This window comes from Mucor velutinosus (assembly GCF_035048745.1).
Source record: "Mucor velutinosus strain NIH1002 chromosome Unknown tig00001542, whole genome shotgun sequence".
Taxonomy (NCBI): domain Eukaryota; kingdom Fungi; phylum Mucoromycota; class Mucoromycetes; order Mucorales; family Mucoraceae; genus Mucor; species Mucor velutinosus.
In genome coordinates, this window is record NW_027041924.1 from 1,423,089 (window position 1) to 1,450,228 (window position 27,140).

Here is a 27,140-nt window from a genome sequence, read left to right on the forward strand (position 1 = left end):
TGCTTTTCGCGATTTTGCGTTAAAGCAGACATTTTTGTATGTAGAGCTAAATTAGCCCTGTAGATCATTCAGGGCACGATAGTAACGGCCCATCATCTCGGTAATGTTGCTTTGATGCACATTGCTAAACTCTTTGACCATCTTCAGAAATGCAGTGTATTTTTTTCTCCTTGCTATTTATTTGATGACGATATCCAATATCATAACGATAATAATTAGAGTGCTCCTATAATTAATATACACAAGCTTCAGGGCCGAGATGTTACTCATGGAATCAGGCCATGGGCATCACGATTAGGGATACAATGCCCTGATTGATGTGGAAATTATTGAATGATATCAACATAATCACAAAAGGCCGCAACATGACAAATGAAATCTTGATGTAACTTGAAATATTACTTTTTATGGAAGAATGAATATTAGATTTATTTGTGCTTTGAGAAAAAAAAAAAGAAGGTTCAAAAAGCGTATGTTAATTTTTTCAGGGTAAAACTAAAGAGTTTTATAAATATGTTATATGTATGAATGGAGCTGTGTATATATGTAGAGATAAGGGGAAAGGGGATGGGGAATTGTATGTATAGTATGTATATTTTTGATGTATTTTGCAATTTTTTTTTCACGCTTTTTCTTTTTTGTATGTTGCTTTGTGTTGCATTGTGTTTGTGTTTGTGTGAGGATGTTATATAATTTAGTGTTATATGCTACGCTTCTTTGTTTCCAGGTGTGTTATCTAGAGATGGGCAATTTTACATAGCGTCGAACTCTAACAAATCTAATAAATGGAGGATCAGTAGATGGAACATGTAATAAACAAAGCTGCTTTACCTGCAAGCTCTTGATCTGTTGCCATTGTGATTGGGCTGTTGATGCTATCATCATGACCACCACGTTGTAACCAAGAGTTGATTTGGTCCTCGGTCACATCATTGTTTATGTCAGAGAGGCAGCTTTGATACCAAGAAGGTTGTTGGAGATACATGTCCATATCCATCATGGAGGAGAGGGTATATAAAGGCGCGATTGAAGTACAGGTACTACCATGTCCAAAGAGGTGGTAATTATCATTATTGTAACCTTCATCGTACAGGGAAGAGGTAGTAGATGAGAAATCATCGGAAACAACGGAAACACGGCCAGATGCATCAGTCACTAATCGCAGTTGGATGGAGGACAAGGTACTAACACTACTACAGTCATCCTCATCATCATCACTGTTTGCGTTGCTGTTATTACTGTTTTCCACAAGCGAAGGAAGAGTAGACTTGATAAGGTTATTGTAGATTAAGATATCCTCTGGCTCCTCTGAATTTTTAAGATTATCCATCATTTTCGACTTTGCTTTGAAGAGTCTCTCTCTAAGACTTCTACCCAGTAGTGCAATGTCCTTTGCGCTCTCCTCCTCTCTATCTTTTTCACTGCGGATGTGGGTGTTCAGTCGTGATAAGGGAGCACTAGTAGCAGGAGTAGTAGTGGTAGTGGTACAAGTAAATGTGGCAGCAGCAGCTGAATAAGGTCTGATTTGTCGACTCAATGCCTTGAGCTCTTGAAGATTCATCTTGTGCTTACCATTGCATGGCTTACCCAAGATGATCTTTTTGGACTTTGCTACTTTTCTTGGCTTTTGTGAGGATAGCGAGGGGGAGGAAGAAGGCATTGACTTCTTTTGCTGATGGTTAATCTTTCTCTTTTGATATTCCTTTGGAGAGACGGTTTGATTGAATAATGAAGAGCAAGCATTCGAAGAAGACAAAAGAGTGGAATGGCTATGAATGCGTATGGATGATCATTTGTTAAGAATCAAGACAGGAGAGCAATAAATCATGTCAGATGTTACAAAAATTTACCTCATCATATCTTGGGTATACATGAATGAATTCATATTGAATACTTGACTTGATTCCATTTTCATTGGTTTCAGAGATGAAGAGAAAGGGTGAGAGAGTACAGGAGGAGAGGAGAGAAAGAGATGATGGCTTGTTTGATTGTATTATATACGGAAAAAAATTTGGGACTTGTGAAAAAACAAGGCATTGAAAAAAAAAAAAATTTCAACATACGAAATGCTACTTGGATAAACAACAACAACCATCTGTACTATGCATTACAGTGTAGTCAAAAGGGCTGGTGGTGATACACAAAATATAACCTAGCTGATCCAGGCATTGCGCTTTTTTTGTGCCCCTCTTTTTGTTCCCTTTCTTTCTATCTATCACTCAAATGTTCAACATCATTGTCTCCCTGTTGATGTCGAACATAAATTATTGTTACAATTGTTCTGTATGTAAAAAAAAAAAGCCAACTTTTAGAAGCGGAGACATGTCAATTGTATACGAAAAAATTAATTATTCATAAACATTTGCCCTGCCCTGGGTTGGAGGCTTCACATCCAGTCTGCATTTGACATCCCGATGTCGACATCTGCCCTGTCATTGACAGAAGCACTACCAAGGTCCATGATACACTTGCATGAAGAAAAATGTCTCAAATAGCGACTCCAATCCTTGCTACAAAGTCAAAGAGACAACCCAAAGTAAGTTTTATATTAATATAAGGAGTGCATAAGTTTGTTTGTGTACGTATACGTTTTTTTTTTTTTATCCATCTTGTCGTAATGGATCGTTTCATATCGGGATTTCATGCAGTGCAGTACTAATTATCGAGTGAATTACCAATGCATTAGTCTTATGTTTGCATTTGATGCTATACTCGATGGCAAATGCATCTTTCTTTAACTTTGCCAGAAGCAATTAACACTGACATTTCGCCTGACATTGCAGACATGCCTTGCTGTCAATACATTGCTGCGAGATGGCGTGATACCATTTGGGCTCGAGTGAGCAATAGTGATAAAGGCTGATAATGTAAACGTAATGCACACAAGGTAAATTTAATTTATGAATAGATGCATCTGTACAAAGGCTTCTATTTTAATGCACACTATCCAACATTCTACTCAACGTATTTATGGACCCTGAGTGTTTATTTACATTTATTAGTAGAGATAGAGTAAACCAGGAGCAGGTATGGTAAATTTAAGATAGGCATTGATACCTACAGCAGCCATGAGTGTAAAACAAATAACAGTTGGACCAATCATCTCATCATAGGGGCCTGCTAATCTAGCCCTAATTAACTCTCTTCTTCTGTAATACAGCCCAACACCGTAAATCAGCGTAGAAAGAGCAATCAAGGTATACAGGACGCCACTCAATTTACCAACTGCATCGCCCGTGTTGAATAACGCCAATGAGAATGTGGATAACATTGTACCAAATTTCATCCATGAGAAATAGGTGCGTTCGTTTGCGAAAAACACCTTGGGCTCAACCTTGATGGGTGTAACTACTTTCTTGGGGATTTTAACGCCTGGTGGTAATACAAACGTTTGTTCTCCCTGCTCTTGTTGATTATCATCACCACGATCACCACTCAGCATGCGGCCAAGTTGATCTGGAAACTGCGCAATTCTTTGCCAAATGTTCCCATCGCTTCGTGATGCCAAAGACTCGCCCTCTTCTGATACAAGTGATGCTGCGGTCGAGCTAGTGGATGGAACATTCAGATAATTGGATGCTTGCTGTTGATTAGATAAAAGCGACGTCTCTTCGCTGACATGTGGTGGCTGGTTTTGTTGCTGTTGTTGCTGTTGTTGCTGTGCTTTTGTGGGCTTTTTGACAGAAACTGAAGGCGCCTGGGACGGCAGCGTGGGCAGTAGTTTGCGATCATCGTCGATTTGTGCAAGCCAATAGGGCAATAGTGGGACACGATTTTCAAACATAATAGCCATACCATGCACAAACTTGGAGAATTGATAGGCTTCCTCCAAAAGGCCGTTGTCTTGCAAATTAGTGATCCATTTTGGCTCTTCTTCACCAGGTGCTAAATCCAGTTTGATCTCAAATGTTGCGTATGGATATCTATTCACCTCAATGTCTTTCTTGAGGCTGTTGAAGGGAAAGTTGATATCAGCATCGGGGCGTCTCCAGTTGCCTTTGGGTCTACGGACAACGGGTTCGTTGAGAAACAAACCAGAATCTTCACGCAAAAAACAGAGATCAGTGTCCAATGCCATTCTCACAGCTGTATCTCCGGGAATCTGGAATGCGGTACGCTTGTAATACGTTCTTAAGATGGGCTTCATGTGTTTCTCCATTATGGTCTTTTGAACCTGCTGCACCAGATCTGCAAATTTGTCGATATCCTCCTTGGATCTACCATTCATTTCCATCTTTTTGATGTTTTTCTGCAGGAATGTTTCATCACCTTGTAAGAAACCATCAACGTACTTGTCTTTGATAGTAAACTTGTCCTTGAGATCGCCTAGATTCTCGTCTTCCAGTGTACGTCTCTCCACAGAGATGTAGCGGTTTCCCTTGGCGGAACCATACCATCGCAACCGTATGATTTGGGAATGAGGGGCAGACTCCACTCGAGAGCAATAAGAGTCCATTTCAGCATTATCCAAATACAGTGTTGAGATGGGAGGGTCAATGTCTTCTTGGCTGCTGTTGTCTCTGCTACGATACACCAATACAGGCAAATGTCTCAATACAGATGTCTTTAATTCCAACACATCATCGGTGTGGACAAAAAACCGCTTGATGACAGTCCGACGGGTGTCTAATCCAAACTCTGGCTCCTTGATCAAACTTGCAGAAAGAGGTTGCTGAAACGACATGGCTCCATCGCCTCCACCATTACGCACTTGACTAAACAGGGATGAGAGCTTAATCAGCAAAGCGTTGTTATCCTCTTCCTTCTTCCAAAATGGACATTGATTCAATCGCACCATAAACATGGGTCTAAGGATGTAATTTGTATGACGATCGTGTTTCTTTACAATTTTGAGAAACCCAGTGTAGTTGAAGCGAGTGAACTTTTCTAAACGATTCACATCGTCAGCAATGCTGTTGATCTTCTCCTGCAAAGATGCGAGTTCAATTGTGCTACTATGGTCTTGACTTGCTGGGACTAATTGGCCCGAGATTGATGTTGTACAAAAATCGATTTCATTTTGGATTCGGTTCATTTGTGCTTTGTGAAAAGCATTGACCTTTTTGCGCGCCAAATTGATGAGCTATTCGAAACATCATCTTGATGGGTTATTTTTCTTCTTACCTTTTCTAAATTACCATCCAACAGCTCAACGAATTCGGTTTCATCTCGTTCAGTGAATGCTCCATCAGTCTCGGCTTTTCTCAATTTCTGTTTCAACAAATCGTAGTCAAGATAGTACGAATGCCATTCTGGAGATATGGCTTCTTGAAAATGAGCTCCAAATTTCATGAAATAATTGTCGACAAAAAGAAAAGAGATGGCGGAAGCTTATTTCCGAAAAAAAAAGATTTGCATATTGTATTGCCTGACAGAAACAGATGCACGTAAGATATGATTTGATGCAATGCAACTAGAGACACCTCTGTTGATTGGCAAATGATAAGCAATGTTGATTCCATTTCTAGAAAGGGCAGCAGGTTGCACATAGTTCAAAAAGAAGACTTCTTGGTAGCTTTTACAAAGAATTGTGAACACACTGATTATTTGGATGGTCTGTTGAGCTGAGAACAGCAACATGACCTTATTAACATTGGTAGTTAAGGAATCTATCACTGATTATTCGATGATTGATTGTGGTGCTCACCTGAAAAATGATCATGCCATTATATGCTGAATCAAACCAAGCTCACATACCCAACGCAAAAATGCAAACTTTTGGTTCGCATCTACATTACCAAAACTTCTCATATGTATTATAGGGTTGCTTAATACAGTATACATGACCTAGAGCCCACAAGCGAAGGGCATTATCAGATCCACCTCTATAGTTTCAAATCAATTCTGAATTCAGTAATAATTATCATTCTATATCAGAGCTTTTACTGAGTTCTGCATTACTAAAAAGGTCTTACGAATATACTGTAGTGATACGCTTTGACCTTTCACTATTGATGGAAGTTGTATATAAACAATCAGTAGGTATTTAATTGGCTCTTTTACGATTCCACACGTTTGCGTCGGTGGGAGCAAACCATATATATGCAAATGATATAGCATCATTGTCTCACACTGCTCAAAAATATGCAAAACACAGCAAAATTCGAATATATATGAATCGTGTTTTCTCGTGTTCAAAGCCGTATTCGGTTGTCAGAGTAGGACCAAACAGTTGCTCTCATCTGGCAGTTGCTTTCTGACACCTTTGCTCAACTTTTTGGGGACCAAAAAAAACATGGCCAAAAATCGACCAAAAAGCATGAGGGATACCTCATGGCTTTCATCGAAAATCAAACAATCGCATTTTTTATCTTGAAAATGAAGGCTTTTGCAATGATATGTATAGGATCAAAATGTTTCTCTGGATCCAAAGCAACCTCTGAAACCGCTTTTATGAGGTTTTCATAGGCAAAATATAGTTATTTTCGCTAAAAAAACCTCATTTCAAATTTTATTAAATTGTTCACTAACTTTAGTCAAAACACTTATTGCAGTTAGCACCATTGGGAGCGCCTTGAAAAGTACTTTAAGAATGTATTAGGAAGCGTAGGGTGATTAACACAGTTTATATAGTCGAATATCGCAGAATAGATTAAAGAAGTCGAGAAAAGACAGAATTTATCCAATCTTGAACAGAAAAAAAAAAAACAAGCTGAGCCTAAATCAATTTTGGTGGCGGCTTGCTGCTGGCTGATCAGAGCATTAGCTGCATTTCAATTCTGCTGAGCTGTCAAAATCGATACAATTCCTCTCGTTGGGAAGACAGCTCAACACTATTGTGCCAACATCGAGGTATATTGCAAATTAATACACATAGAGGTACCTTAGCTGGAGGAACGCATACCCTAATATAATTTTTAACTCAAAAATGTGATACTAGTGTTGCAGCCCAGAGATACTACTACTATATTTGGCAATTAGGGGTATATATCCTTATTTGGCCAGATCAATATCAACCACAGACGTATAGTTGAAAAAAAAAGTATATCATATCAGTAACTCAGAATTTCTTGCAGATCTCGAATGTTCCTTTAAAAATGAAAAAAATGACGAGAGCACTAGATCAAATGTTGAAGATCTGATACATTTGATCCAGTGTAATTCAGTCTAATCCAAGTAGTCAAATGTTAGGTAATCAAGATCAAGTTAAAACCATAGACCAGCCAATCTCGCAGGCAAGGATCCTTCAAAGTTTGTTGCTTGATCATCTACTGAGATGGGCTGTAATGGCAAATGAGTCTCCCATGAGCGGCGTTGCCAAGATGCGGTCATTACGCATTTCATTAATTACAAGAGCTATGGGGCTTCTTCCGGGAAATTAGATTTAGTATTTATATTTATATATCAGATGAACATAAACAAGTTTTCAAATGTAAAACCCACCATCTTTGTTGACTCATCGATCTCCCCAGATACTCAAATATTGTATAGTTTTCACATTTCGCTGCAGAGTACTATTATCTGCGATATGTCATATATCTCAGTTTTTGGTTAAAATCAATCATATCTGTACGGTAGTATAAAACTGATAAGCCAATCAATCCTGGTGAATTAGGGTGAACAATGCTGCTATTGAATAAATGCTTCCAATGTGTGACTTATGGACATTCCCGTCCTACCATTGTATGGCCCGTTATTGCAGGAAATGTGGCCCACGTTTTGACCAGAAGAAAATTGATTTGATTGCAGTAGACTTTTACCCGTACACACACACACACACACACAAAAATCATCATCTAGTTTTTTTTTTTTATTATGGCAAAAGAGTACTCTAATAAATGACATTAGGCTCATATATTTAAATAAATTTCTCCTACTCAGCCCTTTTCATTTCTCAACCATTACATGCCTTTTGCTTTGCTCTTTTTTGATTTATAAATTATGGATCTATCAACATTTCAATTGGTTGATGCAATTAATGATATGGACATGTTGAGGAACCTGTCTGATCAGGAACAGTATAATAAACCTCAGCAATCACAACAGCAACAACCTCAACAACAGCAGCAACAACAACAACAGCAGCAGCAGCAAGCTTACCAGCAATTGCATGGTGACATTGATCTGCTATTTGAGTCAGAACATCATTCATCGAACAGTCAGTTTATGAATCATCAATATCAAGAGGTATATACTAATAATAAAAAAGATAAAAGTATGTATTATTAAATGTATGTGTAAATAAAAAGGCATCTACGTTGACTCCTCTTATTTCGCCAGCTATGACTCCTTCGTTTAATTACCACCAGCATCATCAAAAATTCAACAATGCAAATGATATGGACTTTTCTCCATTATCATCTCCTGCAATTATGCCTCAAATGGATCAGACCAGGTACCACCAAAAGCCAATCTACAAAGAACAGCAGCAGCAGCAGCAGCAGCAGCAATACACAACCAATAGACAAGATGGCTTCGAGAACCTATCTGCCAATCAGATATGCGAACAATATGAACAACTTGAGCAAGCAAAGTTACTAATTACACAGAAACTATCTGAATTACAAAAGACGCAACGACAACATTATACGGGATCATCGCCATCATCGTCATCATCGTCCTCTGGTGTATATAGCAAGCATGGTAAAGATTATTTGAATAGCATTTTATGACATTGATTCACTAATGGCGGAAACAGCCTTGATTCATTCTACTGCCATGTTGGATAATAACAATGGACAAATGTCTACGCCAAATTCCCCTTCACAATCTCCTCACATGGAACCTGCAACCCCTGCGTCTTTGATGAATATGAAGCTATCCAGTGCCCAACCTTCAAAGTTGCAATTTTCGTCTTCTACTAGCAATCATATCAGTAGAGCTACCAGCAATCAAGCCCTCAACTTTTATTCAAGCAACAATAGCAGCACGCCGACCAGTTTTGCCTCTTCGTCTGCGCCTTCTAGTAGCAACAATAACCATATATTTCAGTCGCCTATATTGACCTCAGCGCCCAACAATCATGATGGTATTATGTCTCCCATGATTACTCCTCCGTCTTCCAAGAGCTCTTCCAAGTCGAAGGTACCGCCACCCTCACCACTGGCACTGAATCCTCGTCAATCCGCTCGCAATACACCAAAAGAGAAATCGTTACGGCCCTCTAGTAAAAAGCAACGACGAGAATCGTCCTCCACAGATCAGTCAAAGTCAAATAGCACCGTCCACGCATCTCCCAGAGCATTAAAGCCGCTTTTGATTAGTCCTACGCTGAACCCTGGCCTAAAGCCTCTTCCGAGTGCTTTACTGCCGTCATCTTCTGTTTCACACAACAACCGAGTGAGTTCTGTGGAGGATGCTGAGCGTATATTGGCGACACGATCCAATTATCAAAACTTAATGGAAGGAAAAGGTGCTGCTCTTGGTATAGCATTCTCGACGCAGATCAAAAGTGGGTTAGAAGTAAGACGTACGGCTCACAAAGCTGCTGAACAGAAGCGACGCGACTCTTTAAAGGAATGGTTTGATAGATTACGTCGCGAAGTAGAAGATGGCTATGTGAAGCGCCAAAAAACGCTCATGTCTCGTGTTATGAAGGCGCAAGAACTGGAGAAAAACACTAGCAATAAACAACAACAGCAAAAAGGTGAAGACGACGACATGACGGAAGCTGCTACCGAAGAAGAGTCAACTGATCTTAAGCCACTATCAAAGGTGCTCTTGCTACAATATGCATATGAATACATAGCATCTTTGAAGAACTCATTGCAAGAGAGGGACGCTACGATTGAGAAGCTGAAACAAGGTTGCAATGACAACGACGATGGCGAGAAATCCCCCGGTTTGAAGAGAAAACTAGGCTCGGATGAAGACATTGCCTCTATGTCAAATAGCACCTCAGATGATAGCATAGTAATGGACGGAGAGATCTAAGCATACTGTATATCTAACCTATGAACCCCATCTACAAACCACTATGAAACATGTACTGACCTGAATTATGCCTTCAGCCACTCTTAAAACATTATGACCTACTCCCATTCCTTCCAAACATCCATGCTGTTTATACAAGACCAATCCATTAATCAATAAACTTTTAATTTATGCTCGATACTTGTAACTGCGAAAGATATTGTTTAGGTGGAGTTTATTAATACAATATCAACATCAAATCAGAAGCTACATCCCTTGCATTCTTCGCAATCGTCATGGATAGAATCAAGGTCATCCTTGCACCGCTTGTAGAGATCTGTAACCTTGCCATCGAGCTTCTTAAAGTATTCACAATCTTCGGTATTTTCAACACCTTTGCAATACAGGGCAAATTGAGCATCCAAATCCGCCAGTTGTTGAGCAGGGCATTCTTGAGAGTAGGTAGCAAAGGCCTTCTTAATGAGCTCACATCCGCAAACACACATGTCGTTCAAGAGAGGTGCAGCAACTCCATCACAGGAGCAGCTAGTAACGGCCAGCACTTGAACTGATAATGTGCTAATGATGGCCCACATTGCAAGGAATCCGGCAGTAAAAGTCTTCATTTTTTGTGTGTGTATAAATGTAATGAAACGAATTATTTCTTCGAAATATGAACCGCTATTTATATGAAAGTACCTTCCATCGGATGAATGGAGGTTTAGAGTTCAACATAGGGAGATTGAGGAGGGATATCGAGAAGAGAAAAAGCAAGTAGCAAGAGGGAGGCGGAAGTTAGGGGAAGAATGCACAATGATACTAGCGTATCATGTTAGATTGTCCCTGAATATTTCTGTATGTTGCAACCAACACGTCAAACACATAATGCCACACAAAAAGAGCGATTGTCGTGTACGACATGAACTCTAATCTTCGATGGCGATTTGTGTAGGTATTCAAAGACCAAGCTGGGTTACTATCATTAGTTACTTATGCAATGGAATTGGACCCCATTGTGAATTCATCTTATTAGCAATGGTATAAGTGACCAAAATATACATACAAAGCTAGCGTTTACATGAACCATGATCAAGGAGACTATTAAACATATACAGGCCTCCTAGGATTTCGCGAAAAAGAAAAGCTCATATTGTCAGGATTAAAGTAATATACAATAATTAGGGAGGACGAGGGCACGCAATAGCTACTCTTTCTGCAAAAAAAAAAGTGTCCCTTTGAATGTGAATTTTGTGGTAGCACAGCAGGAGCAAAGCAAACGCATTTGGTTGCAATGTACGTCTAGGTCATAATAGTGACATTTCTTCAATTTATTGGATTTGCACGAGATAAATTTATTTGAAATGCACATGATGGTTGATGAATTGAAGTATTCTAGAAATGTTTTATTGGGGTAATATACTGGCATAGTTGTTTTCCTTGAGCCATATCTTGCAATCTGCTACACATCTCTTTCTCACAAAGCGAGAGGTGATCAGAGTACCAGTTGTCATGGAAACCATGACACTGATCAATATGATGTTGCCATACAAAATGATATGATCAATGTCCAGGGAGCTTTCAATCATGATCACCTTGGCCAGGAATTCACCCATAAGCACGAAACCCCAAAGAACATTCAAAATATAGCAGTATCGACGATAAAACGGGACAATTTGCCACAAGAATTCCATTCTTTCCACAGAGTGATGTTCACCATGCTTGTCTACCCATTCTATGGGTGGTTGTTCAGCCATCATTTGTTGAGAGAACAAAAAGATCATGGGTCGAATTGTAAACCATCTTGTTTTGAGAGGAATCAGGGTGACAAAGAACATGAAACTGATGACAGCAGTTACAGTGGAATCACGCAATAAGGTCAGTCGTACATCGCCTATAAAAGTGTATCAATAAAACCGCAATTCGCTGCTCCCATATATACTGACAACTTACCACTAATGATCGAAAGAACAGCAGATAGAATAAAAGAAAACACAAATATGCAACCCAAGATATCAATATGTCTTCTCTTCCAGAACACATACAAGACACGCAATAAGGGTGGGATACCAGACAAAATCAGGGCAATCAAGACACTGAGCCAGATTTTTAATATATAATACACAGCCAATGGTAACCCCACATCGAAAAAGAGCATGATGAACATTGGCCTTGCATAGCTGAGAAACACTTTGAACCGCTCCATCCTTGTTGGTTTAACCTCCTCCTCCTCCTCCTCCTCCTCTCTGCCGTCCTCTTTTTGGCTATTGCTGTATTCAATTTGTTGTGCATTTACTTCTGTCGAGTAAGATGAAGTTGCAGAAGAGTAATTTGCAGGTTTGATTTTTGCAGATGTCGGTGGGATGATTGGCTCCAAAGAACTGCGAGAGTCATGTTCTGTATCAATTGATTCAAGATAGACACTAGTATAGTCTTGATTTGATTTCATTGTGGTTGTTTGATTTGGTGCTTTGAGATGTCAAGAAAAGATTGAAAAACCTCAAACAATGACAGATCAAAGAGGTTTTATATGATTTTTGACATGCACATCTCCATTTAACCATTTCGGTCAATATTGTCCAAATTAGGACGTTTCTTGCCGAAGCTTCTATATCAAGCCTGCATAGATTTTGCTGCTTAGCACCGAGATTGGAAGGATTTCGTGGCTGGTTTGCTCAGCTCTGGTTAACAAGATGAACAACGCTATCCTTTTATAATGATTCTGCATAAAGATGCCATTCACTCATTGTTTTGTATATGAATACTGAGTGATTTTTAGCACCGCTTGACTGGACCACCAAAATGCTATTTTTGCATATACTTTATAATCAGTAATAGCACGGTATTTTGGTCTGTCTGCGAGCCATCAAGATGGATTCATAGATCAAGTATCGTATGCGCATCACGTATTGAGATCAGCTTTATCAATGGTAGCTTAAATCGTATGCAACCTGATACAATCGTGTAACACAATCCTATATATTTCGGGAAAAAATGTGGCCAAGTAGGGGTTATCTCAGTAAATCACTATGAGGCTAATTAGATAGACTACTTGAATATTTTCTTGGCGTGCTTAGAATAGAAACAACTCTCACTGTTTGTTTGTTTGTTTTCTTTGCGTCATAACAGGAGCATCCTTTTCAATACCATATAGTTACAAAGTAACTCATAGTCGGATCAATCAAAGCATGCCATCCTTTGGAGAGTCCTGATTGATGGAGTGTACCTAAGACACGTCCAGCAACAAGTGGTTGCTCGTTGGTACATCCTGGGTTTGATTATACACTAAATTAATTTGAATTACCATGCTGTTTGAGCCACTATTCCCATCCAAATACTTGCGCTTTGGTAGGGCATTGGTTATGAGTTGCATTACGGTGCCAAAGTCCCTTGAACGCTTGATATATCTACGATAATAGGGTACTGAAAGCACGAATTACCTAGTGTCCTAATACCAGATGATACGTTGTTCAAATAGAACTAGATAACGCTGTCAGCATGTCCATGTCATGAATTTCATACTTGAGTTGGATGTTGTTCTAGGTGATATCAAAATGGAACTGGGGTCCAGGCGAATGTCTGCTAATTGCTTTTTTCCATGTTTGCGGCATGTTGTTTTGCAGTGGTGGCGTTGATTGGTATATGATGCACTAACCGATCTATCTCGCTAGGCTCAATATCGGCGTCGCCCTGTGGGCTCTTGCCAAAGACATTTTAAATTAGAGATAATAAAAATCTGGTATAAAGTAGATTTTAAACAATCAATTAATATTTAAAAAAAAAAAAAACCCCCACTCTATATCAGAGTCTGGAGAGGGAGTTATCCTTTCGCTGATGCTACTCTGGAGGTGATAACATAGAGTTGGCCATGTATAAATACAGGACTTCTATCAGATCTACAGCGGCTTTTTGAGATATTGCCATTGAAAAAAAACACCACTATGAGGCAAGGCTCCTAAAAAAAAAGTATTTCGCCAAAAAAATTGCCCTTTTAGATCCCCATTTAATCAACATCGCAATCACCATTGTCATCAACAGAAAGGTATTTAGGTCAGCCAGCAGCGCCGCCGCCGCCAAAACTAATTCAAGCTCAGTTTGTTTTTTTTTCTGTTCAAGATTGGACAGATCCTGTGCTTTTTCAACTTCTTTAATCTATTCTGCGATATTCGACTATATAAACTGTGTTAATCACCCTACACTTCCTAATACATTCTTAAAGTACTTTTCAAGGCGCTTCCAGTGATGCTAACTGCAATAAGTGTTTTGACTAAAGTTAGTGAGCAATTTAGTAAAATATGAAATGAGGTTTTTTTTTAGCGAAAATAACTATATTTTGCATATGAAAACCTCATAAAAGCAGTTTCAGAGGCTGCTTTGGATCGAGAGAAACATTTTGATGTGATATATACCATAGTAAAAGTCTTCATTTTCAAGGTAAAAAAAATGCGATTGTTTGATTTTCGATGAAAGCCATGAGGTATCGCTCATGCTTTTTGGTCGATTTTTTTGGCCATGTTTTTTTTGGTCCCCAAAAAGTTGAGCAAAGGTTTCAGGAAGTAAGTACTCATCGAGAGCAGTTGTTTGGTGTCACTCCAGTGGCTCAGAAAGGTCTACCTGTCAAGATATGAAGGCTTGAAAGCTGTCAAATTTGGTTATGTATTGCTTTATAGAGTTTATTTAAACGGCATAAATCACATCTTTGGTAGCTGCAATTTACTGGAAAGACAGTTCTGCAGCTAGAGCAATTTTTAATTTGAATACGAGGTATATTGATTTTGGTAAAGCTGATTCATGCAAATATTGATGCGCTATGTTGTTGGCAAGCTTATTAACAATGGAAATGAAAAACCGAATTTGCTGCTTAGATACTATGGCTTTGCATATTCGCTTTGCTACAATCAAGCCCTCGTATAGATCAATGCTATCAAATGCTGGATTGGATGCTTAGTTGTCAAAGGTTTGCACGTTTGCATCGCTACGGTAAAAATTCCCTATAAATCAATGCTATCAAGCGTTGGTTACACACAATTCTTTAAAAATTTGAAAGGATATGAATGATTTACAGTATATATAGTGAAGATATTCCCCAAAGTGTCGTTGCTGGTGTTGTTGTGAAAGCATTGCCACAGCTCGCTTATGAAAGCAATCCTGTTACTACCCGTTGTTGCTGATAACATTGCATGAACATACAGCTGGTCGAACATTGGAATTGGTTGACCTGGCTCGAAGCTCTCCAAATATGTGGCCTTTCTTTCTTTTATGCCTTGTTTTTCTTATGCTGATTTATCTCTGGTTATTCTATAATGATGTAATTCAGTCATCTATTTTACACTGAGACGATGCTTAGCTTGGGATCATTGTCGTCTTTTGTGATGTTTAAGGGATTTAACGCAAAATAGAGCTTTAGATACTAATAGCATTTCATCAAAGCATCACAGCATTGATAGTACCTAGGTTGAGAACCGCTGAAAATCACGTCATGACGCTTATGAATGTAAAGATCACCAAGCCTGTTTGCAAGACAACACTTGCTGATATGAATCCTGGATGTGGGAAATTATATTGGAATCATGACCAGTTTCTATCTATAAATGAGTAGTGTGTACTTTTTCAATACAAACAAAAGTAGCCATGAATCGCATAAAATTCCATCATACAACGTTTCTCGAAACATCTGATCCATATACAAAGCTAACATCGCATCAGCTGATGGTCCACATCACAATTTTAAAGTGAATCAATAGCTTATGGTAGTAGAGGCCGGCTTGTATATACAGGCTCCTCTGTCAAATAGTATTGCAATGAGAAAGAGACATGTATCAATGAAGTTCCACATCCACACATGGTACAACTTCTAGACCATTTTGACTCACAGAAGCAATCGATCCGCTCATGGGAGACATTGCTCCTGCCAAAATGAAACTTTAATTTCATGTCTCCTGATCGTTTATGAACCATTTTAATTAGATTAAACTTCTCTCGAGTGCCGTACATTCAAGGGTACGCATGCATACAAGTCATTTTTGTCACTAAATGTTGATATTTTTGCTCATTACTATGCCTAATTGTATTGTTATTACCTGATGTGATGGGATCTTATATCCGTATTTCTTATAGATGCCAAGAAGCACTCGTATTGGTGTGATAGAATGATTACAGATAGGATGGTTGATCGTCGATTTATAAATAGCAGAGTCTCGTCTATTATATAAAGAAATGAGCTCGACAATTAATGTTGCGTCTATACAGAAATGGAACGATGGATTCATCCAATATATGGTAGCATGCTTAAAGCCAATTTCAAATATTTAAGGTTACATGAATCAATTTGTAAGACACGTGTGTATGTATGTATGTGTGTGTGTGTGTGTGTGTGTGTGTGTGTGTGTGTGTTTTTCTAGCCTCTGTATGTGCACACACTGCCAAATATTGCAGATTCATGTGCGTGCACAAAATAGCAGCAGCAACTGAAGCAGCGGGAACAATTTCACACAATTAAAAAGGTGGGCTTTGTCTATTTTACTCTCTCTTCTTTTTTCTCTTTAGTTTTGTATCATAAAAAAAAAAAACCTCTTCCCTCACCTCCCTTGTGTATATTCCTTTTCTCTCTCTCTCTCACAAACACTCACACTCAAAAATGAACATTGTATCAAACCTCTAAACAATCAACATCTATTATCGTATGCAACTATAAAGAAAACTTCATCATCAGCATTGAACAGACTTCATAATTATATATCCCCTTTTTTCCCTCAATTTGATTATATCTCCTTATCATACGCCAACAGCCAGATATATACACAAAGAATCAACTGGCCCCCTCTTCTCTCCAACATACAGCCTCATCGATCAGCTTCGTCACCATCCTCTTATCTCCCGGCTAAACTCTCCACTTTTTTTTTTTTTCTAAAAATGACCTCACAACAACAACAGCAAGATATCTGGAATCAAGTATCCGAAAGTATGGTTGACAAACTAATCGACAACAACAAGTACCAACTCGTAGAAGAACTGGGTCGTGGCTCCTATGGATGTTTATTCTTGGGCCAATCACTGGAAACAAATGAATACGTCGCTGTGAAAATCCTCTGTAAAAAAGGCCTCGATCCAGCACAACTGGCATTGCAGCAATTGGAAATCGATATACAACAAAGCCTTCACCATGCCCATTTACTCGGTCTCGATCAGGTGATTCAGGAACCTGATTTTGTCTATATGATTATGGAGTTGTGTGATCAAGGCGATTTATTCGAATACGTAGTACAGAATCCTTATGATGTAAATTGTCATGTTATTTTCTTGCAAATCCTGGAAGCCATTGACTACATGCATCAAAATAACCTCTACCATCGCGACATCAAGTTGGAGAACATTCTTTTACAAAAGCAAGACTATATCAAAGTAGCAGATTTCGGACTAGCAACAAAGGAACGATACTCATTCGACTTTGGATGTGGTTCAACTACGTATCTGGGTCCAGAGCACTTTGGCAGCATTGGAGATGAATCTGACCTGGAACAAGAAGACGCACCTTACGACGCCGCAGCTTCTGATATCTGGTCCTTGGGCATCTTGTTGCTGGCTTTATTGTTTGGCAGAAATCCATGGCAAGAAGCGACTGACTTGGATGTGGCATTCGCTGATTACAAGGCAGATCCCATGTCGTTGAGGCGCTTGTTTCCTGATCTTAGTATTGAATGCATGCATTTCTTGCAAAAGGTACTTGCAATCGATCCTGCCAAACGAGTATCCATTGGCGAGATGAAGGCCATGTTCTGCGAATTGACTGATTTGACCATTGATCCACAAGAATCCGATTACGAGTCAGAGTCAGAACAAGATGAGATCATGCCATCGCCTGTAGATATTCACACTGTACAACACAAGGCTAATAAGGCAAGCTATGACTCTGCCATATTCAGTCAAGAAGATGGTGGCGGAAGCTGGTCAGACATGGTCGAGCAAGATCTCTTATGTGGCATTGAAGACGACTTTGAACACATTACCTTTGATTCAACTGAAGATGACGAGCAAGAACTGTTCATTCATGATCAAGAAAAGGAATCTTGGTGGTTATAAATGTGGCCATTTTCTTCTTCTTCTTCTTTTTTTTTTTTACATGAATAAATACACTTGAATTTGCCTTGTATTTTTTCTAAAGAGGTCTACTAGATCTGTTGTTTGACAAGTTTTCTCTCTCCTTTTTTTTTTCCGTTCATACCAAGGTCATTTCATCTTTCCAGGAATCGACAGTGTGTGTTTCACAAAGCATGATGATCTGGGACATTCAATCGCCGTGAATTCTATTCTGACAAATGTAAACATCAAGACCATCTATGAGAAAAGCTATTATGAATAATCCGTGTGCATTGCTACTGATGTTGCTATGAGAACCTCTGCAACTTTTGATGTCGCAGAGCAGACACCAGAGTTCAGATCATTGACAACCACGGTCAAGCTAGTTGTTTCTTCACCCATATCTCTATTCATCAAGACAACGCCTCTACTTTTTCATTGTGATTTCGTACCATAGCAGTGTCTATAGTTGATTTCAAGTATACACACATGTACCTCTCTCAAAAAGCAAATGTGATGCCAATTACGTGTGGCACAAGGGCGGTTCCTCAATTGCATCCAAACTGATATTTACATTGCTACTCGAGTTGTTCCCCTCTTTTGTACATTTTTTTTTTTTGTACAATCATCCTCTTGGGCTTCCCTATATATATATATATATCATGGGAAATAGCTATAGCACACAAGAATTAAAGCAAAAGATACAACAAGACTTGAAGATAGATGTAGCATTTCCATTTTTCCCACTGGATAGAAAAACTGGTTCAAGCGCGTGTTGTGTGGTAAGTAGCACCTTTTTTTCTTGGTTTATGCAAGCTCGTCAGGCAGCCCATGTTCAACAGAGTGTAGGTAGATACAGAATGGATTGAGAAAATCAATAGCACCGCCGATACAGATGAACCCCTTGTATTAAAGAACCCTGGATACGCTCGAAATGTAGCAACAGAGGGATCGCTGCAGAAGCAATCACCTACAGTCAATATCTATGTTTCAGTGCTATGTAAAGAAAGAGCCAAAGGTTTGTCAGTCTATAAGCCAACATCCGCAGCCAGCCAGCAAGACGCTCAACAGCAGCAGCAAGAAACAGAAGAAAGATGGCCGTTGATCAATTACATACAATCGCTTTTGGAGGGAAAAGGAGCAGATCAGAAAATTGAAATGCTTCATGATGTATTTAACGATTACAAAGAAGATGATGAGCAAACTGATTTCGTAAGGACGATACAGACCATGTTGTGGCCCAGTTGCAAGCGATTCAGAAAAATAGCATCGAATAATAAAACAAAACAAGACGACAATGGCAATACTGATGATCATATTGTGCTACAGCAAGAGAACCAAGTGCTCGAGCCAGCATCCGATACCTCCAACTCCAATTTACCCAACGTCTTTGCATTGATCGAGACAGACACAGCATACTATTTTCTGGCCTCTTATCGTGGAGCAACATTGCAGGATTTGATCACCTACAATCCAGGTGTTCTCAGTTCAAATCTGAAGAAATCGTTCATCATATATCAGCTGTTGCGGGTGATTGCTAGTTTGCATAGTAGAGGTATCATGCATGGCGGCATCAAGGCTTCCAATATCCTGGTAGACGAGAATTTATGGGTCCAGTTGGCTGGCATAGAATTCGAGCCAAATCCGCTTGATTTTGGTAAGCAGTAGTTGGAGAGAGAGAGAGAGAGAGAGAGAGAGAGAGAGAGAGAACAAGATACCTTATTCAGCACGTCTGCAACTCTAGATTTGAAGAAATGGTTATACGAACAGGAGCTATCCAAAATGTCTCGAGAGATACCAGAGGAACCACTTGTGATTCGTTGGGTCAAAGGCACCATTTCCAACTATAGCTATCTGATGGCATTGAATCACTTGGCAGGCAGACGAGAAGGAGACCCCAATTTCTATCCCATTCTGCCCTGGATCACAGATTTCTCGGGCGATTCAATTGCAGACGGCTGGCGCAATTTTAGGCAGACCAAATTTCGTATCAACAAAGGCGATGAGCAGCTTGACTTCACCTTTGATGGACCTGTACCGCATCACATTACAGACATCTTGTCCGATATCACTTACTATGTCTATCAGGCGCGAAAGACACCGATACCTGTGCTGTGTCAATTTGTCCGGTCCAAGTACGAGCCCAATGAATACCCCTCGTCCATGCAAAGACTGTACCAGTGGACACCCGATGAATGCATACCCGAATTTTATACGGACCCCACCATATTCAAGTCAATTCATCCAGACATGCCAGATATCCAGATACCCACGTGGGCCGCTTCACCCGAGGATTTTATACGCAAGCATTCGGAAGCATTGGAGAGCGATTATGTGTCACGCAACTTGCATCACTGGATCGACTTGACGTTTGGCAATGATTTGACCGGAAAAGGTGCGATCGAGGCCAAGAACGTGGCGCTGCCTTTACTCGCTGGTCAGAACAGCTTTATGAAGCATGGCATCATCCAGCTCTTCAAGGACAAACATCCTCAGCGTGGATGCAATTGGAACAAGACCAAAAAGAGAGATCAAGGAACTATGGTGAGTTCGCCTCATATCATGCCTACTACTGCACATGTCGAGACAACAGAAGCAGCAGGCTTGCCAACGACCACAACAGCAGCCATCATCTCGACGAAATCGCATCGAAGCAACAGTGTTAGAACAAGACAAACCGTCCTCTCCAACAACAACAGCGTGGACAGTGCAACCACTGGATTGCTCTCCCACATGGCCAATGCGTCGCCTACGGGGACAACCACAGCAGCAGCCTCCATCAACACCAACAGAGACCGCACACCTTCCATCCATTCCACCGCTTCATCCATCGATACAAGCCGCAGCCTACCATCGTCCATTACAGCAGCAGAGCCCTTCATTTCCGTGCTTCGAACAGAGTCTATTCGCATGCCACTTGATACCGATGAGCTGTATTTCATTGACGACTTGGATCACTATGAAGACATGGTGGCATTTGCAGCCAAGTACAACGCCATGAACCAATGCGACATTGTGCTGAACCCCATCTACCCACATCCACCTCACCGTTTTAGTATTGACCCCATGGACAATACACAGGGCGCCAAAAACAAACTGCCTACTGCTTTTGCTGTAGGCGCTTCGCATGACATGGATTGCTTGGGCCGTGTGATTCAAAGCATCTACACAGCGGGTAATGCCAAGGTTGTGGATTCAGATGGAGAGCCATCGCAAGCGCCGGCCAGTGGCTATTTTGAGGTAGGTAATGGCGACGTCGCTTACGATATTGCACCCACCGGCAAGATCGACGTCTCGCCTGCTGTTACGAGTGTGATCTCTGCTTTAACGGCAGACGCATGGCAAGACAGACCCACTGCGAAAGCCATCTTGTGCGCATCGTTTCCTGTCATGACTGTGCGTAGCAGTCGCTGTTCGTTCCCGTTCCCTGATACAGTACCTGAAATGTACGATTACCTGGCTGCGTTTCATCAAGCAGAGTGGTCAAGAAGGTTGTATCTAGCGGATAAATGGATTGACCGCATTTGCGATTTAGAGGACGAGGTAAGTGATATGCGTTGGGGATATGGAGAGGATGGACTCTTGACACTGCGCCTAGGCTTTTTTCCTGTTGCTGCCTAGTTTCTCTCAGCTATTCACGCATGTTGAAACACGCATTGGATCCATTAGCTTGTTTCCAAAACTGGCTCAGAGATTGGGACCTGAACGAGCAAGACGGCATTTACTGAAGCGCATTATATCCATGTTTGAGTCACTGCGGCCCAATATACCCAAAGTACTGTTTGGAAACAAAATTATCTATGAATTCGTCAAGCGGCTGGGAATCTCAATCTTCTTGCAGCAGCTATTGCCCTGTTATCTGGAAGCACTGGCTATTCACGACCCTGCTTGCAGCAACAAGTCGGTGCCACTATCAACAGCAGCAGCCAATGTCACGTCTGACGCAACCACCAACACAGAGACATCCAAATCCACGTCTGATCTTGCTGGCGATGCAATGACCCACATCTGTACTTTGCTAGGCCCCATTCTGACATCCAAGCACATTGTGCGACAACTGGTCAAGATTATCCTCAGGGACAACCACATACGCTACTCATTGATCCGTACTACGGTGCGTATCATTGGAGGCTTTGGATCTACATTTACGTCTGTGCAATACGCTTATCTGATTAGCCTGATTGACAACTATCGCAAAACAGTATCCAGCAAGGACACACAAAGCATATGCTCTATACTGACCTTGTTGCAAGATTTGGTGCCCTACATGTCGAATGAAGCCTTGGTGACAGAACTCAGATCCGGGTTCATTTCCACATTGTATCAGCTATTGGAGCCTATTCATACAGCAGATGATGTCGCAGCCATCAAGCCAGAACAGCTGAAATTGAGATTGACCTTGAGCATCAAGACCATTGATTATCTCTTGATGGCAAGTCAAAAGCTGACGCTGCAAGAATGGGAGTCCACGGTAAGTAAGAGGGCTCTTGTACCATGAGGTGGATTTGGTATTCATCAGATCATAGATTGTATCTACTCTGCAAAAGTACTTTTCTGGCTTCACTGTCAATGCAGAGGACGGTGATGATATTCTGACCAAGAGCAAGCCATCCAGCTCACTTGCAGCTCAAAAGAGCTATCAAATGATGTACGCCTATTACAAGTTTAGCCAGATTGTGTCTATTGAGAAATTACGGCGTGTGATACCCACAAGGTAAGCTGGCTTACCAAATACAGTGCATGATACTTATAAACAAAGTACAGCGATGCTATCGAGACCATGATGTTCAACCACTTTTCATTCCACCAACACACCCTGCTCCAAGAGCCCACAGCATCAGTATCTACATCGCGTATTGAATCATCACCTACCAAGAAGAAATCGCCTCTGAGTATATCATCTACGAAATCAGATACCACATCGCAGCAGCCACAACAGCAACAGACGAGCAGCAGTAGTAAATTCATGTCGTGGATGGTGCCCATCAAAAAGTCATCACAAGCTGACAATGATGCTTCTTCTATATCATCCAAATCCTCTGCATCAAAGCTCATTGTAGACGACCTGTCGATAGGAGTAGGAAAGAACAGCATGCAGAACATTGACATCTCTCGCTTGTTGGGTTACGCCACCAAAGATATCCAGTTATCCGGATTGACACACGCCAATTGTGTGGATAAAAAGCTTGACTTGACACTCACCAATACAGCAGCATCATCAACAGCAACGGTGTCTAATGCCAGCATCGCGCTGTCCTCTGCTACATCGACACCATCCACGCTCATTCATGCTGAGAAATTGAGTGACATGACCTTGATCAAGCCCACGGACAAGGAGAGCAGCAAAACTAAGGTGCCTACCAGTGTACTGCCTTGGAAAACCAAATGGAAGCCATCACCTGAAGATAAAAAGTAGGTAGCATCAGACGGCAAGCGACTATACCATCTCATTGACGTTATATAGAAATTGGAACCGGTTCCTCTCTACAAACTCTGAGGAAATGTCAAAATCCATGCAATTCTCATTCAACGATCTCAAGCTGAGAGGATTTGCAGGCCACAGCGCTGCTATTCGCACATTTGCAGTGAACGAACCTGCTAAACTGTTCGCCTCTGGTTCCAAGGACAAGACGGTCAAGATTTGGTCCCTGAACGTGCATCAAGGGATTGAACATTGGGAGACCAGCCCGTATTCAGAAAGTGTGGTGACCTACACAGGCCACAAACGAGCGACCATCAATGATGTGCATTTCATGACAACAGGTGGATTGAACGATATTGTAGCGAGTTGCGATGGTCATGTGCATGTAAGTTGGGGTTTTTTTTTTTTTTTTTTTTTTTTTTACTATGGTAAATTCATACTCTGGTGTGGCTAATCTATACTTGTAGCTATGGGATCTGGAAACAGGCGCAGGTTTACATCAATTCACAGGCGCAAAATCTTCCGTTGTGTCTTTCAAGCCGATATTCCAATCGAGGCATCTCGTGGGTGGTACGGTCGATGGTAATATTTCGTTTTTCGACGCTCATAACCACATCCCATTGCACACATGGAAATCAAGCACCATGTTGAGCGGCGTGATCAGAGTGATAGCTGTAAATCCCGCAGAGACGTTGGTGGCTGTCGGCTTTTCTACAGGCGCCATCTCGTTGCTTGAATCTAGAACAGGCACACTGGTTGCTAGCTGGAAAGGGGGCGATACCGAGATAACTTCGGTAAGTAAGACTCACTCAAGCGAGTGCCTGCTGGCATTGATACATTTTATGTATAGATCAAGTTTTATACAGACGATTTGCTATTGTCCTGTGCACCAGCAGATCACTTGATTTGTTGTTGGAACGTCAACCGACTCGCGCTTGTCAAGACCATTTCTGCCCCGCAGGATGTCACTTCGTTGGATATATTCAAGGACGAGATACTTACTATCAATAGCAACAATTCAGTTTCCTTTATACCGATCAATGACGATGTAAGTTTGGCTTATCCTATAGCATGATTCACGGCATCTAAAACTTGCAATCATATCTAGTTTCAGGCGTATTCATCCAAGTTCAAGCCTTCCATCATGAAGTCCGCTGTCAGTTCATTCAATATTATACCAACTGATCAGTTGCTACTGTTTGGCTGTGCAGAAGGAGAGATTTTCTTATACGCTTAGCATGTTGAATCATTGAAAGTCTTTAATAAACGACTTATTGTTGTAAAATTGACTTTTCTACGTTGCTTCTTGGATGCATCAGTAGAAACTGTCCATAGTACGCCATCATGCTCGCTATCCTGAACATGTACGTCATGAAAGCAATATCGAGGCTACCTCACTTGGTAATGATGCGTACTATTTGCGACGATGGAGTATGTTTTGATAAATAAAGGATATTTATTTAGTGTATGAAAGTTGCACGTTAATCCGTTGGCTAGTTATGGTAGGCCTTCATTAAATACATCTTATCATTGTACTTGAAGCATTGATACTTGCTCATGCAGACATACATTAGGAGCGCATATGGTTATCAAGTATCTGGACCAAGGAATGCTTCTGATCTATACACAAGTCTGGTTTATGCGTTTGCGAAGAATATTAGATGGGCCTATATATATATATATATATATATATATATATATATATATATATATTACCAGCATATAGTATACATGCATTACCTTTCTCGACACTCAAAAGTTTTGCAAAACAGGGCGAGGTTTGCATGCAGTTGAGCAGTATTTTCTCGTGCTAGAGACCATTTTAGACCTTCAGAATGACACCAATCAATTGCTCTCACTTAGCACTAACTTTGGGACACCTTTGCTCAACCTTTTTGGGACCTGGAAAACATGGCCAAAACTCTTGAGAGGTACCTTATGGTTTTGATCAAAAATCAAACGATCGCGTTTTTGCTCCACCCCCCCCCCCAAAAAAAAGACTTTCATTATAGAATGTATTACATCAAAAAATGGTTCTATTGATCCAAGGCAACCCTTGAAACCACTGTTATTGAAACTCTTGTATATGAAATCTCGACATTTTGGCAGACAACATTATTTTGAGCTTTTATGAATTGTTCGGTAGATTCATTCAAAAGGCAGTTTATAATTAGCACCATTATTAGATACGTCTTGAAATGCACTTTTGGGATGCATTAGAAAATACAGAATGATCTTTGCAGTTTATATAGTCGAATTTGACAAGATAGTTCAATCAAGTCGATTTGGATCAAAATTTGTCCAATCTGGAGCAGACTATGCTAAGCAGAGAATGACACCTTTCTTTCGTCTAAATTGTTTTTAGGGCCTTTCAAACCCCGAAAACAACACTATTAACGCGATAAAACAAATAATAACAACAGAAGTAAATAAAGTGAAAATCCCAACAAATCCAAGCAGTAAAACACCCACTCCTCCATCCAAGCCAGTCTCTACAACCACTAAGAATCGCCTTACAACGTCTACCATCCCGTCTGTCTCTACTAAACGTCGACTCTCCACGTTAGCTAGACAAACACTTACCCCTCTTCCCTCATCTGTTAGCCTTCGTCCCAAGTTAACAGCTACAACCCGACTCACCCGTTCCATCACCAAAGCCATGGCCGAGAACACCCTACCACCTGCTGCCAACGCTATTCCTCCCGTAGCCGTGCCCAACGTAGCTTCAACCACGACGATCCCTGCTCAGCCTTCCCCTCTTTCACTGAGTGACCTCAACATTCACTCCGTCCCCAATCTCCCTGACTATCTCAAGGACATTTACGCCCGCCTCGATAGTCAAGCATCCCAAATCTCTGAGATGCAAGCTCTCATCCAGGAGAACATGGTCCTTCGTTCCTCCTTGGATCTCACCAAAAAACAATTAGAGGATGCTCAGCAACGGATTCGTCAACTTGAATCACAGCAAGCTCCGCAGACCTTCCCTGCCCCTGAATCGACTGCTGCCTCACCTCCTTCAACTACTGTGGCCCAACCTTCTTTTGCCGACGTCGCCAAGAAACAAGCGGACCCTGCTGCCGTCAAACGTCCCAAAGCTAAAACCATACCTCGAAAGAGGCTTCAACCTCTCAACCTTAATGTTAACGATGCCGGTCTTGCTGCTGCTCGTCAATTTTCGGTCGTGTCACCCAACCATGGTTACCGATTTGTCTACATTCCCAACCGTAGCCCTTCGCCCATTAGCCAAATGAGGGATAACTTCCATGCTATGGGCATCCACAACAAGCGGATCTTGGATATCCATTTCCCCGACCGTCATGTTTGTGGCCTTCTCGTCCACATAGACTACATCCCATCCTTGGAAGCCCAATTGACCAAGTACGAGTTGGCACCTATCCAGTTCGATCCCATGGACACCACCACGTTGCGTGACCCCAAGTATACCGACTCTGATCCTACTTTCCTAGCTGCCGAATGTCGCCGCCTTTTCCTTGCTCGATTGAAGGTCATCATCGGGCGTTTGAAGGATCCGCACCACCAACTGGCAGTGGCCCGCTTCTTCTGCTTTAAGCAACACTTCATTCCTGAAGACGAGTATGCCCAACTAGCTAAGTCCATCAAACCAACTTATGTTCCAGCTTACAAGCGTCAACAAACGACTACTACACCCACCGCCGCTGAACAAGACCTCACCATGGGCGAGGCAAACATCACTAACACCACCACTATCCGAGCTGACGAGACTTCAGCCCCCGTGGCCTAATTAGTAACTATATGAATCCCCACCCTTATG

General features: G+C 41.0%; 8 protein-coding genes across 8 annotated transcripts; 4 read left to right on the forward strand and 4 right to left on the reverse strand.

The window, feature by feature from the left end:
- Positions 1–752: 752 nt before the first annotated feature.
- On the reverse strand, positions 753–1,909 carry ATC70_005148 (uncharacterized protein; the record flags this gene model as incomplete). The annotated part of the gene is made up of 3 exons (XM_064824445.1): positions 753–778; positions 832–1,769; positions 1,851–1,909. 3 exons carry the CDS (start codon positions 1,907–1,909, stop codon positions 753–755), a joined length of 1,023 nt encoding a protein of 340 aa, XP_064677381.1.
- A 1,089-nt stretch (positions 1,910–2,998) lies between these two features.
- Positions 2,999–5,292, reverse strand: CAT2_2 (Carnitine O-acetyltransferase mitochondrial; the record flags this gene model as incomplete). The annotated part of the gene is made up of 2 exons (XM_064824446.1): positions 2,999–5,059; positions 5,125–5,292. The coding sequence occupies 2 exons, from the start codon at positions 5,290–5,292 to the stop codon at positions 2,999–3,001; spliced, it is 2,229 nt and encodes a 742-aa protein (XP_064677382.1).
- A 2,589-nt stretch (positions 5,293–7,881) lies between these two features.
- Positions 7,882–9,873, forward strand: cut9_1 (anaphase-promoting complex subunit Cut9; the record flags this gene model as incomplete). The annotated part of the gene is made up of 3 exons (XM_064824447.1): positions 7,882–8,127; positions 8,190–8,583; positions 8,639–9,873. 3 exons carry the CDS (start codon positions 7,882–7,884, stop codon positions 9,871–9,873), a joined length of 1,875 nt encoding a protein of 624 aa, XP_064677383.1.
- A 239-nt stretch (positions 9,874–10,112) lies between these two features.
- ATC70_005151 (uncharacterized protein) lies at positions 10,113–10,478 on the reverse strand (the record flags this gene model as incomplete). The annotated part of the gene is made up of 1 exon (XM_064824448.1): positions 10,113–10,478. One exon carries the CDS (start codon positions 10,476–10,478, stop codon positions 10,113–10,115), a length of 366 nt encoding a protein of 121 aa, XP_064677384.1.
- A 777-nt stretch (positions 10,479–11,255) lies between these two features.
- Positions 11,256–12,298, reverse strand: ATC70_005152 (uncharacterized protein; the record flags this gene model as incomplete). Its single annotated transcript, XM_064824449.1, has 2 exons — positions 11,256–11,743; positions 11,803–12,298. The coding sequence occupies 2 exons, from the start codon at positions 12,296–12,298 to the stop codon at positions 11,256–11,258; spliced, it is 984 nt and encodes a 327-aa protein (XP_064677385.1).
- Positions 12,299–16,761: 4,463 nt separating this feature from the next.
- Positions 16,762–17,928, forward strand: ATC70_005153 (uncharacterized protein; the record flags this gene model as incomplete). The annotated part of the gene is made up of 1 exon (XM_064824450.1): positions 16,762–17,928. The coding sequence occupies one exon, from the start codon at positions 16,762–16,764 to the stop codon at positions 17,926–17,928; it is 1,167 nt and encodes a 388-aa protein (XP_064677386.1).
- Positions 17,929–18,587: 659 nt separating this feature from the next.
- On the forward strand, positions 18,588–24,584 carry ATC70_005154 (uncharacterized protein; the record flags this gene model as incomplete). Its single annotated transcript, XM_064824451.1, has 10 exons — positions 18,588–18,707; positions 18,775–19,582; positions 19,670–21,468; positions 21,524–22,396; positions 22,452–22,639; positions 22,690–23,337; positions 23,390–23,732; positions 23,815–24,141; positions 24,198–24,395; positions 24,456–24,584. The coding sequence occupies 10 exons, from the start codon at positions 18,588–18,590 to the stop codon at positions 24,582–24,584; spliced, it is 5,433 nt and encodes a 1,810-aa protein (XP_064677387.1).
- A 1,422-nt stretch (positions 24,585–26,006) lies between these two features.
- Positions 26,007–27,110, forward strand: PUT1_1 (proline dehydrogenase; the record flags this gene model as incomplete). Its single annotated transcript, XM_064824452.1, has 1 exon — positions 26,007–27,110. The coding sequence occupies one exon, from the start codon at positions 26,007–26,009 to the stop codon at positions 27,108–27,110; it is 1,104 nt and encodes a 367-aa protein (XP_064677388.1).
- Positions 27,111–27,140: the final 30 nt, after the last annotated feature.